The sequence below is a fragment of the Pseudoliparis swirei genome, chromosome 9 (assembly GCF_029220125.1).
Source record: "Pseudoliparis swirei isolate HS2019 ecotype Mariana Trench chromosome 9, NWPU_hadal_v1, whole genome shotgun sequence".
NCBI classification, from domain to species: Eukaryota; Metazoa; Chordata; class Actinopteri; order Perciformes; family Liparidae; genus Pseudoliparis; species Pseudoliparis swirei.
Window position 1 is genome coordinate 25,149,696 of NC_079396.1, and position 19,198 is coordinate 25,168,893.

General features: G+C 40.8%; 1 protein-coding gene and 1 long non-coding RNA gene across 4 annotated transcripts in view; both read right to left on the minus strand.

Annotated features, from left to right (window-relative positions):
- Positions 1–3,652: 3,652 nt before the first annotated feature.
- Positions 3,653–19,198, minus strand: part of LOC130199440 (uncharacterized) — a 32,685-nt gene continuing 17,139 nt past the window's right edge. Inside the window, exon 2 of the long non-coding RNA XR_008832837.1 lies at positions 3,653–4,377. This is a non-coding gene — a long non-coding RNA (uncharacterized LOC130199440). The remainder of the gene's footprint in view (positions 4,378–19,198) is intronic.
- LOC130199424 (zinc finger protein 501-like) lies at positions 5,836–15,478 on the minus strand. Of its 3 annotated transcripts, XR_008832828.1 has the most exons (6): positions 15,324–15,465; positions 10,916–10,999; positions 10,560–10,707; positions 10,046–10,179; positions 9,608–9,747; positions 9,324–9,505 (listed from the first exon to the last, which is right to left on the minus strand). XR_008832828.1 is itself a non-coding variant. In XM_056422911.1 (2 exons), the coding sequence occupies exon 2, from the start codon at positions 7,346–7,348 to the stop codon at positions 5,936–5,938; it is 1,413 nt and encodes a 470-aa protein (XP_056278886.1). In that variant the 5' UTR covers positions 7,349–7,368; positions 15,324–15,478; the 3' UTR covers positions 5,836–5,935. The 3 variants fall into 3 exon arrangements, 1 of the variants encoding a protein (XP_056278886.1); XM_056422911.1 differs by lacking the exons at positions 9,324–9,505; positions 9,608–9,747; positions 10,046–10,179; positions 10,560–10,707; positions 10,916–10,999 and adding an exon at positions 5,836–7,368 and having other exon boundaries at positions 15,324–15,478; XR_008832829.1 differs by lacking the exons at positions 9,324–9,505; positions 9,608–9,747; positions 10,046–10,179; positions 10,560–10,707; positions 10,916–10,999 and adding an exon at positions 14,943–14,985 and having other exon boundaries at positions 15,324–15,478.

Here is a 19,198-nt window from a genome sequence, read left to right on the forward strand (position 1 = left end):
ATTCAACTTAATCATCAACCCTTCCTTCCAAACCATGTCATATGCCTTTTCCACATCAAAAAACACCGCCATCACTGACTCCTTATTTACCTGGGCTTTTTTGATTTCTGTCTCTAAACAAATAATTGGGTCCATAGTTCCTCTACCTTTCCGAAATCCACTTTGATGAGGTGTTATCATTCCCCTGGTCTCCATATAATAGCTTAATCTCTCCATAATTTTACCGACATGAGAGGTTAGTGCTATGGGTCTATAATTTGTTGGATTTGATGAATCTTTGCCCGGTTTCCTGATTGGAATAATCACAGCTTCTTTCCATGATCTAGGAAGTCTCCGCATTTCCCAAATTTTATTATAAAATGATTCCAATTTCATCATTGCTAACCTCCCTAAATGCTTCAGCATTATATAACATATTTCATCCTTCCCTGGTGATGTCAATCCGGCTCTTTCTATCCCCCTTTTAACCTCTTCCAAAGTAAATGGGGCATCCATTGAACTATTAGTATTGTCTCTTCTTTCCAGAGCACCAGGATGAGCCGACCGTGTCCTTTCCCTCCCTAATTTACCCTCTCCTGTAAGGTTGCCAGAGCTGTGGATTTCTGTTAACGCTTTTGCCATCATCTCTGCCCTCTCCCCATCTGTCGCTGCCGTTCCTCCCTTTCTTCAGTACTGGATACTGCCATACTTTTCTGATTCCTCTCATGCTTCTGATCATCCCCCAAATCTCTCCCACAGGTGTTGATCTCCCAATTCTACTCCAGTAATTCCTCCAGCTTTCCCTTTTGCTTTCGAATGGTTCCCGTACTCTTGCCTGCGCTTGTTTGTACTGGATCAGATTCTGGAAGTTATGTGTTCTTTTTAACAGCTTAAGAGCTTTGTTTCTTTCTTTCACTACTCTCCCACATTCCTCTGTCCACCAGGGTCCCCCTTTCTTTTCATCCTTCCTTTACTTTTAGCTATTGCTTGTTTTGCTGCTTCCAGTATTGTAAATGTCATTTTTATATCAACCTCGTCAACATCTTCATTTAAGTCTATTTTATCCATTTCTTGCTCTCATATATATTTGAAAAGTTCCCATTTTGCCCTATTAAACACCCACTTACCTATCAACTCTCCCTGTTCCTTACTCCTTTGTAATGCTATTTTACACTTTATTGGAAAATGATCACTGCCCACTGACGTTTCCTCTTCTACCTCCCACTCGCATATCCCTGCTAAACTCCTCGATACAATGGTTAAGTCTAGCGCCGACATGTTCCCTGTGTGCACATCTAGTCCCTCTGCCATCGTTTAAACAAACCAAATTGTGTTCCTCTAGTAATTCTCCATTACCTCCCATTGAGTGTCTAATCACTAATCTTGTACTATGTACTATTGCATGCCACCACCTGGTCCCATACCACCTTGTTCCACACTGTGCATGCAATTTGTTCTCCTCTAATTTTACAGGGATTGGTACAACTATGACCTCTCCTTCCCTTGCCCAGATCTCCACAGTTACATATTCGAGCTCGGTCCCTATCTTCACCTCTCTAAATGTGACATCTTCACTAATAAATGTGGCACATCCTCCTCCTGACCACCCTCCCTATCACACCTAACACGCATATCCAGCTAGTCTGAAGTCCAAATTTGGTTTAACCATGTTTCCTGTATGCATATGACATCTGGCTTCGAGGCATATCCCAACATTTTTTGAATTATTGTCCATTTGCCAACAAACTCCGAGCATTCCATTGTAGAATTAACATGATGATTAATTCTGTGAGCATGATTCTTTGGTTAACTGCCCTGTTTCTAAGCTCTTCCTGTACCGCCATCACAGTTATTCCTTGAATATTTAAGTATCTTGCTGCACTTTTACTATTATTTCAATTTTCTCAGATCTCCCTTTGCCTGGAATGTGCAGTTAACACTTTTATAATGAAAACATTTGTTCATTCATTTGTTATTTACTGCCATTATATTCTCATTTTCCCTTTGACTCTTAGTCGATGGTCGTTGCTCTTCCGAGGTTTACTACATTCATGCTGCTCTTCCCCCCTCTTTCCTCCTCTGAGCAGTGCTGCTTTTGCTTCTGCATACAATATATTTTAAATGGAGACTAGGGATGATTCACTAACTCACGCAGTTATTCATTTTGTCCACTCGGGGGCGCTGTTTTGCCCTTTTTGCCAATCTATATATAACGTAGTCCTGTTAGAGATAAGAGTTTTGTATTTATGAGGGAGCTGATGTATGGATGTGGTCAGCAGGAATAAAACCTGGAAAATAAACCTGCGGACTCGACTTCTTCCTTGGCCAGTACAAGTCCGTTACCCTAGCTGTGTAATCCTGCCCAGAGGAAACGCAGGTCGAGGACAGCTTCACTAGTGGATTGCTGCTTATGCTTCAACTCTGTCACAAAACATGTTTGGCAATGGGTGCACTTTTTTTAGTTGGAGCAGCTCTGACTTGACGCCCCTTGTGGTTATCCAGTGCAGGTGCACCACACGTGTTTCCTTAATTTAAAAGAAGAAGATTCAAAAATCTCTCACGTGCATTGTTTTCCTTCTCCATTGTTCTCCTTGAAGCCCCGGCTGCAGGTCTTTTCTCTTCAGTAAACAGGTATAGTTTTGAGGAGCTTGATACCTGAAGGCTCTGGCTCCCATCCTACTTTTTAAGACTAGGAACCACGAGTAGCCTCGCATTCAGTCATAACTTTACTTTCTTACTTACAGTGTGACATATCTCCCTGTGTGTGTTTAAGAAAAGATTAATAATAAATGAATAGTTAACACAGGTCATTTGGATGATGGAGGTCTGGATCGTGGTCCATGCCGACTACCAACTATTCATACACTCTGTCATATTCATTGATTGTGTTGTTACTGTGTATTAATGTGTGTGTTATGATTCCTTCTGGTCACATGACATCTATTGTTCTGTCCATCCTGGAGAGGGATCCTCCTCTGTTGCTCTCCTGAAGGTTTCTTCCCTTTTTTTCCTATGAACGGGTTTTGGGGAGTTTTTCCTGATCCGATGTGAGGTCAAAGGTCAGGGATGTTTGTGTACAGATTGTAAAGCCCTCTGAGGGAACATTTTAATTTGTGAAAATGGGCTAAACAAATAAACTGAATTGAATTATATAAGTCAGACATGGCCTCAAAGACTGAACTACAACAGAGACGTGTGAATTAATTAAAACTCATACAGCTTCTCATCCTTTCCTGGTCTGATAATAATCCGAGTGCCGTGCAGCATTTACAGATTGAGGATTATAGATGTAATCCTGTTATAATCTGTGTTTCTCAGTGAGCACTTTCTTTCCAGACAAATTATTGTGGATAACTTTGAGCAAGAACATTTATGGAACAAAAAAGCACAAAAATCTTGTCGATTTTTTAAAACATTTTTATACACAGCTAGGAGTGAAACATCTGGATTATATTAAAGCCTCCCTCCATTTCTAAATGGGTTTTGCTTTTGGTTCAATCCCTTGGATTGTTTGAGCTTCATGTGCATGATGTGAAAACCACAAACCACCGAGGAAACACTTCAGGGAGCTCAGAGACATCACTTTGTTTTGTAGTCTTTGAAGAAAAACAAATATTTGCATTTTTAAACATTCTGGCTTTTTTAATACATGGATAAACATTTGAGACACAAATTACCATTTAAAGCAGAGTATTTTATTATTATTTTTAGACCATCACAAAACTTCAGCAAAAATACTGTGTTTATAATAATGTGTTTATTATCATAAACTTAACTTAAAGCATGTAAATAATGTACATTGAGGCTTTACAAAAAGACACAATACAAAAACAAATAACAAAAGATAAAGACGAGTCAAAACAATAAAAACATTAAGCCAGGTACATCAGAATATTATAGTTGAATCATGAAGGAGTAATACTTCTACAATACCACCTCTTACGGAGGTCTCCACCGTCATGTCTCCCCGCGGTCTCTCTGGTGTGAACCGCTCAGCACTGTGCGTCCCTATCAAAACAACCCGGGATTTACCACAGAGAGGCACTTCTGATTGGCCAGTTCAGGGTCAGCTGACCGGAGCAAAAGCCGGAAGTTGTGGAAGCAGCGATATCGACGTTGCAAGTATTTTGTCTTTAAACAGTTTCACATTGTCAATAATAAACAGCAAAAATGAACAGAAGTAAAATCCCAGAAAATAATATAAAGAAACGTAAAGAAATAATAGAAACAAAATACATAAATATTAGGGATGCACCGATATGATCGGCGCCGATCCATATCGGCCGATATTCCCCTTATTGGTTTTGATCGGCGTTCTCAAAACGGCCGATCAAACTTGTCCGATCAGATGACATAAAATCTGCGAGAACTATCAGAGACGTTTCAATCGCGGCGCACCTCAACGGAGACAATGCGCCCGGCGAAAGCAGAGGTCAGAGGTCAGAGGGATCCTCACGCACCGGCGGCGTCCCGTCCCGAGTTGAATCTGGGTCAACTCAGCCGACACTCACATGTCTGCCCCTATAGACTGATGTTCACGGTAAACGCATTCGATCCGGAGCGCGCGAGGGTTTTGATAACGTTAGCGGAAGGATTTACGTGACAACATCCGGTTTTGCAGAGTTAGCGGAAAGAACTACGTAAAACAACATCCGTTTTTCTAAATAAGATGTCGACAAATCATACACTAACATATCCAAGTAAACAATGAACAGATGTATCTTTATCGATCATTTCTGAGATTTAGCTTAAATTATGCTAACATTAAAACATTTTTACTGTACCAAGGAAGAGTTTAGAAAAATAAAGGTCAGATTTTTGTTTGTTAAAAAAGCACATTTCTGATTATTTGAAGTCCTGTATATAGATTTCCCCAAGAGTTCCAGGAAAAGACTGATGCAGATGTGTTCCATACATATCTGAAATCCCCTACACTGGCAATCAAACAAGTGTAATGTACTAAATTTAAATTGTGTATTTTAATTTTAAATACTTAAAACACAAAACCAATGTTGTTAAGAATAATTCATTTAATAAATAATGCTAAACAATAAATAGAATGCTTCGATCGACACAGTGAGCGGTATTATCGGATCGGCAGATACTGATTTCAGTGATCGGTGATCGACACCAAAAAACCTGATCGGTGCATCTCTATTAAATATATACACTACCGTTCAAAAGTTTGGGATCACTTAGAAATGACTTTATTTTTCAAAGAAAAGCACTGTTTTTTCAATAAAGATAACATTAAATTAATCAGAAATACACTCTCTACATTGTTAATGTGGTAAATGACTATTCAAGGTGGAAGTGTCTGGTTTCCAATGAAATATCTCCATAGGTGTATAGAGGCCCATTTCCATCAACGATCACTCCAGTGTTCTAATGGTACATTGTGTTTGCTAATCGCCTTAGAAGACTAATGTCTGATTAGAAAACCCGTGCAATTATGTTAGCACAGCTGAAAACAGTTATGCTGGTGATATAAGCTATACAACTGGCCTTCCTTTGAGCTTGAAGTTTGTAGAACAAAATTAATATTTCAAATAGTAATCATTATTTCTAACCGTGTCAATGTCTTGACTATATTTTATATTCATTTGATAAATAAAAGTGTGATTTTTCATGGAAGACACAAAATTGTCTGGGTGATCCCAAACTTTTGAACGGTAGTGTATATATAAATAAATGTGTTTTTAAATAAATCTCTATATATTTTAATAAATATAAATATAGGTTTATATAAAGAAATATAGATGTTTATTTATATATCATATATAGGTTCAAGACTTGCAGCAACACAAGCAAGAAAACGTCTTCAACCTTATCATGAACATCAACTCTGCTAACATCAACATCAACAACGTCTCATTTATTTCTGATGATCTCAACAATGCAATTGTGATTTCTTTTTAAATCAGAGAAGAGGGAATCTTTTATAGAAAACTGAACGCTAATTTGTTTTTCCAGTATGAACAGCTGAGTGTCGTTTTAGATGGCCTGCTTGTCTGAATGTTTTACCACAAACTGAACAACTGAATAGTTTCTCTCCTGTATGAACAGCTGAGTGTCGTTTTAGATCGCTTGCTTGTCTGAATGTTTTACCGCAAACTGAACAACTCAATAGTTTCTCTCCTGTATGAACAGCTGAGTGTCGTTTTAGATGGCCTGCATGACTGAATGTTTTACCGCAAACTGAACAACTGAATAGTTTCTCTTCAGTATGAACAGCTGAGTGTCGTTTCAGATAGCGTGCTTGATTGAATGTTTTACCACACACTGAACAACTGAATAGTTTCTCTCCAGTATGAACAGTTGAGTGTCGTTTTAGATCGCGTGCCCGGCTGAATGTTTTACCACAAACTGAACAACTGAATAGTTTCTCTCCAGCATGAACAGTTGAGTGTTGTTTCAGATAGCGTGCTCGGCTGAATGTTTTACCACAAACTGAACAACTGAATAGTTTCTCTTCTGTATGAACAGTTGAATGTAGTTTCAGATTGCGTGCTCGGCTGAATGTTTTACCACAAACTGAACAACTGAATAGTTTCTCTTCTGTATGAACAGTTGAGTGTTGTATCAGATAGCATGCTCGGCTGAATATTATACCAAAAACTGAACAACTTAATAGTTTCTCTCCTGTATGAACAGTTGAGTGTTGTATCAGAGGTTGCAGTTGTCTGAATGTTTTACCACAAACTGAAGAACTGGTCACTCCTGTTTTGGCTCCAGAGTGTCTCTTCGGATGTCTCTTTTGGCCAAAGCTTCCAGCATATTGAGAAGAGCTAATTGATGCGTTTCCAGTACCACAGTCCATGTCACCTACAGGGACTTCATTGTTTTCCAAAGGGTTTAAACGTGACTGAGGTTCCTGAGTCTCCTTCCAATCGTCACTGTTATCAGTCTCACATTCAGAGGATTGTGACGTCTCATCAGCAGTTGGTTGTAAAGGACTATCTGCATCTGATCTGGATCTGACTTCCTCTCCGTCTGCTTCTGTTTTCAAATGTTCTGCCTCTCTTTTGTCGGTTCTTATGGACTTTGAGAGCTGAGCTTCCTCATCATCATATTGACTCTTTACAGGGGTGAATGAGAACTTGATTCCAGCCTCCTCCAGCTTTTGAAGCTGCTCTCCCTCCTGACTGATCCTGAGTTCATCCTGCTCCTCTTTAATGTGTGGAGGCTCTGGGTCCTCCTGCTCCTCTTTAATGTGTGGAGGCTCTGGGTCCTCCTGCTCCTCTTTAATGTGTGGAGGCTCTGGGTCCTCCTGCTCCTCTTTAATGTGTGGAGGTTCTGGAGGCTCTGGGTCTTCCTGGTCCAGACTGGAGCTCCAGTCCTGCTGTTCAGGGGGAACCTCTTGTTTCATCACCAACTGCTGCTGGACGTCTGTGGAGAATAATAAAATACATTTATACATCTTAAGAATCTCATATTGAACTTTAATATTCAATAGGTTTATTAATGAATGAGGTCAGGGTTTTGAGGGAGAACATGAAAAAATAAACTCGAAAGTGAAATCATCTGAAAGTACAATATGTACCTCTGAGGTGTTGTACAGTAAAACGTTCATGTACCTCTGAGGTGTAGTGTTAGCGTCTATCAAAATTGGATGTGTGGTAAAGTACGACCTTCTCTCGTTCTCTCCTTTCCAACGGGAGAATTTATTCTCTGATCATGCGTCAAATACAAGTTCGATGCGATAGCAATCACAGCGGAGTCCTCTCCGGTCGGCACTAGTTGAAAACCCAAAACAACTCGGCCTCTCTTTCCATGTTCGGGCCTCCATGTGAAGTCATCCTGACCTCGGATCTGCTGCACCCCCCCACACCCCTTTCTCACAGGAGGGGGCCCTCGTCCCCCTCTCTCATTGTAACAACGTGATAACAAGTGTGTGTTGCGTTTGTGTGAGGCGAGTATCTAGCTTTGAGAGTCATAATATTTATTATCAGACACATATTCCACCTGCTATGTGATGTTATTCTGAATTTGCAGGAGCTTGAACACAATCGTCCTTTCAATAATTCAGTTTTATATCATCAATCCCCCTTTTTACATAATTCATTATGTATCAGTGGCGGTAAGCGATCCAGAGGCGCCCCTCTTAAAATTTGAGATGAAAAAAAAAAAGAAATAAATATAATATATACTGTAAAAAACATATACCAAATCATTTAAATAGCAAATATACCGTGTTGACGCGCTAAATGTGTGTGGGAGACCGTAAGCCCCTGTCAACAACTACTTAAGTTAAATGTGACACAAATAATATATCGCCACTCATCACTAAGAAGCCCTCCCATTTTGGGCGCTATTAGCGTGCACAGTAAAATTGGCTGAGTAAATTTTACTCAAATTGAATACAATTTTACTCTAAAAAAGACATTTGGTCCCAGTCTAAATGGAGTAAAAGTTACTCTTATAAGAGTTAAACTTTCAGTTAATTTTACTCTACCTGATGATAATTCACTCCATTTAGCATAACATAGAAACAACTCTATCCTAGTTTTACTCTGTATATCACTGAATTTTACTCTACCTGATGATAATTCACTCCATTTAGCATAAAATAGAAACAACTCTATCCTAGTTTTACTCTGTATAGAACTGAATTTTACTCAATACAGAAATCAAAATTATAAATGGTGCATAATTTTACTCCAAATAGAATTTATTATGAAGTGAATGTTACTCTAACATTCACTTCATAATGTTTAACTTTAACTTTATTATGAATAGAATAGAATTTTACTCGCTATATAACTTTTTACACTCAGTCATTATACACTGCAAAAATGTTAAAAAGGTGAAATAAATAGATCAGAACCCAATACCTTAACTGACACCTTTACTTTATTAAGTGTTCACAGGAAACAGTATGGCACAATATAAAAACTGGAGTCATGATGACTGCAAGACACCTGTAAATCGAATGCTTTGTGACAGAAAAGATCATTGACAAACACAATATGAGGTCCGTCTGTTGTGTACAAAACTTGAAATGTATTAAAATGCTCATTGAGACACACCGTTTGAAGTGCAAAAGTAACAAAAAACAATGTCTCATCCTTCACAACAGCATGGTGGATCTTATGAAAAACTGGCATGTCACAATGAATTTTAACACATACAACTAAATTAGCATTTGTCTGGGAGTTCTTACAAATGAAACAAAACATTTCAGAATACCTCAGAAAAGGACAAAAATCTACTCAACGCAGCATCCGAGCCCTCAACTCTGCAACTCTAGGATTCACCTTGGTTGTATCAATATCGATTTCATAAATGGTTGTCTGAAGGAAGTTGTACATTGATGAGATCGTGGTTGTCTGGCGCTAAAGACAAAGTGAGCTTTGAAAAGCTCATCAAAACAAGCAGAAGAGCCAGATGACTTACAAGATATTACATGTTTGTCAATGACAATGAAGTACTTGTGAATCACATTCCTCTGAGTTCCCACTGCAAGCAGGTATGGTTGAAGGCTGTCTGCGATTCCATCGAGATGCCCCTGGATGCTGGTCCCTGTCTGTGACAGAAGAAAAACTTTGAGAAAACATCTTTTTTTTTTTAAACAACAAAAGAATGTGGTGTGATATAGCTCGTGATGTTTCCTGTATGGCAGCCTTACCTTGATGAACTTCGCAAGATTCTCACTGGCGGAGAGCTTTCCTGGTCTCTTGCGACCAAGAGGTGACGGCGGCAGCAGGTGCACAAGGATCAAAATGGACGACATGTCACTGTCCCATCCTACAAGACTTCGATGTAGAGCTGCAACAATTAATCAAACAAAAATTAATCAACTATTTTGATAATCGAATAATCGGTTTGAGGAGGGTTTTTTTAAAGAAAAAAAAGCTTTTAAGATTTCAGCTTCTTAAATGTCTGGTTTCTTTGTTCCTTTATGACAATGGACTCAATATCCCTTTGGTTTGTGGACAAAACCAGACATTTGAGGACGTCATCTTGCGGTTTGGGAAACTGACATTTTATTGACCAAACAACAAATCGATTAATTGTTTAAAATGTAAACTTTCTGAAAGCGTGTAGTGCAATCGGCATTGCTTACTTTGGCAAGAGAGGTGTTTTCAGCTCTCTGTCTTGTGGCAGGACTGCACTGCAATATTACGGTGTCATCAGAGTCCCCTTCAATATCCCCACTGGAGCTGGTAAAGGAGCTGCTTGCAGGGGAACTCAGGCAATCTGTCAAACCATGTAAACATTCAGCTGGTGTGATTAACACTAAAACCATACAATTGCCAAAAGTATTACAGTAACTACCAAAAAAATATCACACAAACAAAGATTATTGGAACTATAATGAACTAACAATTCAGCAGATTTATCTGCTCGTCATAAATAGAACATGTTAGGCTCGCTAAGACAAAGAATGAATGACACTGGTGTGCTCAGTGGCTACGTGGTTAAGCACATGGTCCATGTTGGCAATGCCCAATGCACTGATCATGATCAATTCCTGACTGTACTGATCATCATTCCCCCAATCTCTCTCCCTTTCACTATCCACTCTACACTACCCTGCTCATTAAAAAAGAAAAAATGAATGACACTAAGAAACTTACCATCTAGATTTGGACCTTGTGCGAGACAAATCTCGAGCACACCAGGTTTTGTTTTTTCATAAGGAAATCAAAGACCTCTTCATCAACCTCAGTCTTTGTGTCATCAACGACTCTTTGTCCAAGGTTGGGATGCTGAACTTCTTGGAAGCTGTGAACATAAAAAAATTTAAAAAATGCACTTCAAATTTAATATAAACCCCAGAACAAGAGACATTTAATAAATTAAGCAATATAAACCTCAACAGTTAAGGTATATATTCTCCTGAGTAATAGTTCATTAATATTTGCACCAAGCCCCCAAACTGACAGCTTCAGTATGTTTACTGTGTTAGACTGAAATTCATTAGGTTTTCCACCACTTTCCAAAAACAATGTGTAGGTTTGGCCCTCAAAACAGGTATTTTTGTTGATCTCTGTATTTCACTCGAACAGCCTGCATCCTACATGACATGAAAAGGTTATTTTTATTAGCTTTTGCACATCTATTTACAAAGTCATTCATTAACATTCATAATCCATTGTCCACCTTGACTTATTCCATTTGTATTGTACACATGTTGTCTATGCTGCTCTGATTAAATCGGGTGAACAAAATAATGGCCAACTTGATAGCAGCAACAAGTTACGTAAATGACATGTCCATAAGGTTTGTATGATGCTAGTCCAACACACTGGCCCTGAAGGAATGTCAGTAGAAGTATATACCTGCTAACCAAACTGCAGATCAAAATAGAAGTAAAACACTCAAGCTTGCTAATCGAACAGCAGAGCGAAAACGGTCAATGTACAGGACTCAATTCAGAGTAAAACACATGTGTTTGCTAACCAAATAGCAGGTCTAACAAAACAGACATCATTACTAACTTGGAAGCAGGTGAATTAAAATACCACATGCTAACTAACCGGACAGCAAGTTAAATAAACGCCACTTCCGTGGCGCTGCGGCGTGCAGACATCATTTAACGGAGCGGGGCAGCGCGTGCGCACTGATCGTGCTCTTTTAATGAAGTATCGAGACTAAAAATATGCTAAATCATTGTTTTTAACCTCGGGTACTCTGTTAGTATCATACACCGCGGCAGCGTGACAGCAGTAAATGTAGCGGGCTAACATTCAAGCTAACCTAACTTCCCAAACGATGTCGACATCTGAACGCTGATTGGCCGAGACGCGACACGTCCCATCAAAGATGTTATTGCGAAGAGCACCACTTCACATTTTCTCCGAGTCTCACTGCAATCTCATGACGCAGCGGGCCAGCGGCCAGGTGAAAAATAAATAATAAATCGGAACGCTCTGGTATTGTTCAGGGCGGTCCAAATGTGGAGGCGGGCGGAGTTTGGGGACAACTGAATTGTACACCATTCAATTTAGTAAAACACATGCTTGCTAACCAAACAACGTGAGAAAATGACCCTAACCCACAAATTCGCGAGCTATCATGTAACTCACAGGCTTTACTTTTCAAATAAGCTAACAAAAAATTCTGATGACATTTTATCCTATTGTAACGTCATGGCACTGATGTCATGGAGACGGGACGACGTTATTACTCCTCCTTTATTGGGCATCCACCAACACAGACAGCGTGCTCCTCTCAGCTCAGCAGCTCGAACGTCAACAACAACGGTTCCCGTCAACCACCCGTAACTCCCCTTTTCCGACAGGTTAACCCCGCCTCCCCTCTACTCCGCCAATCACAGGCCCGCCCCCTCGAGCAGCATGCACGGTGCCACACTGATTGCCAGCCACTTCACAGGGTCGGTACACTATTAAAATCGATATGTCGTACTTTGCAGACTTACCTGGCTCACTGCCGTCTACCGCCACTCACCTCGACCTTGCACTGCGGATTAGAAAATTCAGCAGAAACGAAACTTAACAAACATTAGTGGGCGTGTTCTTAATATTACTCAATACGATTTACTCTGTTTTTACTCCCATTCGGTGGTCATCGGAAATAATTACACTCTGAACTGAATAAAAATTACTCTTTTAGAGGAAAATATTAACTCTGGAAAAATTACTCGTTTTTCCTGTGTGTGACAGCGAGCAAACATTTCACGGTAGTTTGACAGGGACGGCTTCTCATTGGCGGATGAAGCGTGAATCTTGGGGCGCAAAATGCGCCTGGCCAATGACATCGTTTCTTACTTCACGTGACTGGACTATTGACCGGCAAATCAGAGACCGTGGTTCCTCAGCCAGAGCTCCACAGACTACGGGAGAAGGTTGCTAACGGAGCTGTTAGCTGGAGGCTCACTGAGTAATGCGCTGTTTAGTTTCCTGTCTGTTGTTCCAAAGTCCTGGGACTGAAACTCTCTGGACAACGGGTGAGGGATCTAAAACTTCAGACAAATGTAAAGCACGATCGTGAAGCTAACCCTGTTTGCAGAGCAGCGAGAAGAGACCCGAACTGGCATCGAAAACACAAAGAAGTTCTGAAAAACAGACGCATTCCCTCCAGAATAATGGAAACAGGCTGGTTACAGACATGATTGACTTTAACCAGAGAGTTATTGAGAAGTTTGACCACTTTAAAGAGAGGAGGGCTACTTGTCTTTTCAGTGGGTCTACTCTGTCACCCCATGTAACATGTGATCTCTCTGACTCTATTCTGCTCTGAACCTCTTTCATGTGAGGGTGAAACTCTTTTATTTTGTAAACCTCTGAAACCCAACCCAATGTTCCTTAAAGCTGCTCTGAACCTCTCATGCCCAAAGTCACAGTGTGTTGATAGTTGTTGTTGGACAGTGTTGAGCACGGTGTGTTCTTGAAATAAAGCTTTGTTTTTTACAATATTCTACTCAAAACCTCTTTTCTTCTCATTGCTGAGTGCTATTTAAACGTGGCCGCCTAACCGCCCCCAAAATGTCACCAGCCGCCACTGGTCACTGGTCTGTGCAAATCTTTGGCCCGGATCAGAGGACCCCAACCCAATGGAAAAAGTTTCTCTCAGAAGGAACAAATAAGGAAGCACTTGCCGAATTCCTGTATGTTGCATGGAAAAATGCAGACCTTACAACAGTGGGCAAAAACCTCTGCTTGTACATAGCACATACAAACCGATGTCACTGTGACTGTTAAGGAGGGTGTACAGTCTGATCGTGTTGTTGAAGACCTGCAGTCTGATCATGAAGAATGTGACACAAGGGTGTTTTTACATATGCACAACATGCTGCAGGGCGTAGCTGTCATCATCAAAGCTCTGGCGCTGATGTGGCAGTCATTGCTGTAAGTGTGCAGACAGATTTCCCATGCAGTTTATATGTTTTCCCAGGGACTGGCAACAGGACGTATCATTGACATTACCAAGGTGTCATCAGCTCGAACCAGTGTGTGTTCAGCCTTGATCGGAATTCACACATTCTCTGGGTGTGACTCCACAAGTGCCTTTTATGGCAAAGGGGGAAAAAAAGACATTTTCTGTTGCATGTGAGAAAGTAGAGTACCTAAAGGCTTTTAAAAGTGTCGGTACTCACTTTAACTTGGAGCAGTCAACATTTGCACTTCTTTGCCAGTATGTGTGCCACTTCTATGATCAGCCAGCTGCCGATAATGTAAATGACGCTAGGTACAAGGCTTTCTGTTTGGCATCTTCAGCCTTGCCAGAAATATGCATTCCCCCAACTACTGATGCCCTCCAACAGCACTGCAAAAGGGCAAACTACCAGGCTGCAATAATGAGGTCCTGTCGCAAACAAAAAATAAGTGCGCCATCACCTGCTGGATATGGTTGGCAAATAGAGGATGGGACCTTGCACATCACCTGGATGACCAGAAATCCGGCCCCTGACAGTGTTTTGCATGTCATACACTGCGGCTGCAAAGGTGCCTGTGAGACAGGAAGATGTTCCTGTTTTTCTGCAGGATTGTGTTGCACAGACTTATGTCGTTGCTGTAATTGTGCCAACACCAAAGACACCGAGCAACTGGAACACAACTGTCCTGACACTGACAGTGAGGACTAAGCGTCCTTAATATGTTATTTCTTTTGTAGTTTTGTACAGTTTTATATATCAGTCATATTTTTCATAAAGATTGTTTCTATTGTTCATCAGTGTTGTTTTCATTTGTGGACGAATGAATGAATGAACGAACGAACAAATGGTCATTGGTATAAGTACAATTTCTGCCAAAAGACTGTACTTCCTACTGAGGTAGGAAGTACAGTCTTTATATTTCTTCAGTGTGTGCTGGGTGTTCACAGTCCATGTTAGATCGTCAGTAAGGTGTATTCCCAGGTATGTCAAACATGATCTAAATGACAACATAAGCATAACATGATCGTATATTGCCTCATTGTTCATATTGGACGCGACTATGTATACAGCACTATTTAGAATCCATTTAGCCCACTTTTAAGGGTGTTTTCGTCTTTATCGCCAACGTTGAATCCAACCACGGGAGCCGCCATCTTGCCATTCTGTTGACAAAAAGCAGCTACCTCATTGGTGAAGACCGATCACGTGTCGAACCGTGCCACCACTGGCGACCAAGATCCGATGACGCTCTGGAGAAACTAGTTCGGCATAAAACATAGTCGCATCGAGAATCGAAGGCAAATTCAGCGACGGACTTTCTTTTGGTAGGTTAGCACAACTCGTTCTTTTTTATGAGCTAATGATTGTGTAGATGCGCGACTGTGGAGCGGGTTGAAACGAAAACAGTGTTCACCTTACGGCCTATCAGTACATGATGTGAATACTTCCTCCAGAACTGGTTCCATCAGGTTAAAGTGATAAAGAAACAAAGAGAACCAACCTGCTCGCTGTAACTTCTGGGTTGAAAATGGCGTCCAGTAGTTTCCGTTGGCGCTCGCGCTCCTCTATTAAACTACAACGTTCCTCTTCGGACTTTGACGTTTCACGTGTTCACGAACTCACGGAAAACCGTTGACTCCACTCGGGTCCGTCCACTAACAGCTCGCGCTGCTGTTTCGCCTCTTCTGTTCCTCTCGAGCTTCCGTAGCCCGGTCTTCTTCTTTCTTCTTCTTCTTATTTTTGTTTTTAGGCGGCTGGCATCCAAACTGGTGCATTACCGCCACCTACTGCCTTTCTTTGCGAACTAGAAATAGCAAGCCCTTTATCCCCTCAAAAATAAAAATAAAATAAAAAAATAAACTAAACTAAGAAGGGAGCCCTGTCAACTTCAGTGCCCTAAATTCTTCTCTTCAACCCTGTCTCCTTCAGATACTGCAGCACCCTTCCTGCCCCCAAGGATAATGCATCCCTCAATTGCACCCCTCCTACTGCCAGCCTCCTCTTCAACCTGCCTCGCTTGCTTCCAAATTTCTGGCAATGCCACATGATATGATCCACTGCTTCTTGTCTTGCAGGACTCGCACAGTCCGGTTGGGTGTTTTTTAATTAAGTGCATTGTTTTGTTTAGCTTTGTATGTCCAATCCTGAGTCTACTCAATATGTTTTCTTCTCTAGTGCTAAATATTGTTGTCCTCCCCTTGTTAACATCCTTCTGAATAGTATACAGATGTCTTCCTGTGCCTCCTGCCTCCCAACTGTGCTGCCATTCCTTAATAATGTTTACCTTTATTATTGATTTAGCTTCTGATTTGCTAAATAAAATATCCTTCTTGTTCTGACATTCCAATGCTTGCTTTGCTAGTTGTCTGCTGCTTCATTTCCTTTACCTCTATGTGCCGGGCACCCACATGAATGCTACCATAAGACCCATATGAATAAGACGGAAAAGTGCTTCGTATTTCATTGATTAAGTCCTGCCTGCTGTTAGATGAGTGATTGTAATGACATTAATGTTGAACTGAACTGAACAAATGATGACCTTACTTTTCTGATCATCCTCCACCCACTGTGGTGCTCCTGGAATGGACAGTGTCTCGACTGTATACACCGACAGATGGTCTGACGATCTCGCTTTTACTTCATAACGAAAAAGATGGGATGGTGGGCACCTGTAAAACCGTGGTTCTTACTCTGTACGACTAGATCTTTTCGATCCATCCGTGAATGCTGGAGTAAATGATTTATATGTCGTCTTTAGCCTATCCTCCACCATTCCTGCAATATTGTCAATGTTTTTAAGTGCTTGGGTTTTGTCCAGAGGAGAAAAATTGATCAACTAATACTGAGGAAAATAACCAAGGAGGTGTTCCCGGGATAGCTTAAGACACGGTAGCAGTGGATTTGATCTGATTCAACCCCATCTCCTTGCAAATTGTCCACTACTTCCACGCCAAAGCAGCCCTGGTTTGTCCTTTGGCTTTCCTGTAACACGGCATGAGCCTCCTTTGTGGTTGGCTGCTTGTCCACGGAATGCTCCCTTCAGATTGGCCCAATAGCTCAACATTAATTGTTTACGCCTCAAATGTGCAGCGGTGCATCTCACCCACCTCCACCTGGAGAGCAGACAGGACTGTTCTCAAAGCCCCTACAACAAAGTCTCAGAGCCTGAGATTGCACCACGTTCAACTTTTTTAGTGACGTTTTGCTGTAGTTCCAAACGCTATACACTCCAGAACTTTCAAAAACTGATCTCATCAGCGCAATATGTAATATTCTTCATTGCAGGCCTGCTGGGCTCCTCATTCCGACCCGGGTTAGACACCTCTATCACATTTGAAAAATAGTTTGTACATTTCCTAACTATCATCTGAATCATTATTCCATGTTAGCTACTACCTCATCGAACTGCACACCTCTTAGAAACCCCAAAACCTTCACTTCTGTTCAATAATTTGCCCATATAGCTTTAGCCTGAGTAACCACTCCTCTCTTCCTAGTAAAGCAGATTGCTCTTTTAGTTTCCTCCACAGAAAACTTGGAATCCCCATGCATAAGACCATCTTCTTCTTACTTCATTCACGGCCCTCTTGTACCTTCCCTTTAATATGGTTTATGTTCTCTTCCACAACTACCATCATTCATGTATTAGATCATTCCATCATCACTCTGAACTCAAGGAACAATTTCATTTATCATGATGAGAACAGTATTGACTGATTACACTCACCCTGTACCATTCTCCACCGGTATCTTCTATAGTATGTCCCAATTTGACTTCTGAGAATTTCTGCTAAAGTCTTTAATCCAACTGTATACTCTGCCCCCTATTCCCATAATATTCAACTTAATCATCAACCCTTCCTTCCAAACCATGTCATATGCCTTTTCCACATCAAAAAACACCGCCATCACTGACTCCTTATTTACCTGGGCTTTTTTGATTTCTGTCTCTCAACAAATAATTGGGTCCATAGTTCCTCTACCTTTCCGAAATCCACTTTGATGAGGTGTTATCATTCCCCTGGTCTCCATATAATAGCTTAATCTCGGTTATCATTCTCCTGACCACCCTCCCCTATCACACCTAACACACGCATATCCATAGCTAGTCTGAAGTCCAAATTTGGTTTTAACTATGTTTCTGTATGCATATGACATCTGGCTTACGAGGCATATCCTACATATTTTTTGAATTCTTGTCCATTTGCCAACTAACTCCGAGCATTCCATTAGAATTAACATGATGATGATTAATCCTGTGAGCATGATTCTTTGGTTAACTGCCCCTGTTTCCTAAGCTCTTCCTGTACCGCCATCCCAGTTATTCCGTGAATATTTAAGTATCTTGCTGCACTTTTACTATTATTTCAATTTTCTCAGATCTCCCTTTTGCCTGGAATGTGCAGTTAACCACTTCTGCCATGAAAAACACAAAGTTCTCCTTATTTACTGCCATTATATTCTCATCTCCCTTTGACTCTTAGTCGATAGTTGCTCACTTGGCTGTTGAGCCGGTTCCTTCCTTATTACATCTCCCCCCCTCTTTCCCCCCTCTTTCTTTCCTCTGAGCCCTCTTTTGCTTAGCTTCTGCATAACGATATATATGCTATTTTCACTTTCAGCTGCTGCACTACCACTGCCTTCTTTCTCACTTCACACCCACCATAGGCCACACTGTGTGCACCTCCGAAATTTGCACATTTGAGCTCTGTCCCAGCCTCACATTTCCCATAGTCATGTTCCCCTCCACATTTTCCACATCTTTGCTTCCCTTTACACCAGTGGCGTGTCCAGACCTTTTTGACTGGGGTGGCCCAAGTGGGGAACTGACTTATGTAGGGGTGGCATGAAGTACGAGTGCACATCGGGCGGGGGGCACGGAATAGCATTAATTTACCATTTTTGTCTCTACTATCCATATCTACTTTAATTACTTTATAGTGTCTTACATTCCTGTGTTTAAAGTTTAATTTAAAAGATAAACAGACCTACCAATCTCAACAGAGTGACACCATACAAATGTAATATAAAACTTCCATACTTTATTCTTTAACAACTTGTACAGTACTGTATATACAAAAGAAAATGCACATTCTCAGAGTAAGTGCCAACAAACTTAAAATAAAGTAATAATGCCAACAATATTGAAAACTTGGTCATTGCAGTATAAAGTAAAGTGCCAATAAAATAAATACAATTAAAAACTGTCACAGTATAAAGTAAAGTGCCAACAAAAAAAACAGCCCAGATACATTTAATGTACAGCTGAAGCTGGAGGCTCCTGCTGTACATCCCTAGCAGAGTCAAGCTGGCTCTCATCCTCAGACTGACTAGCACTGCTGGCTTCAAAAGCTGCTCTGTCCTGCTCTGTTGTTT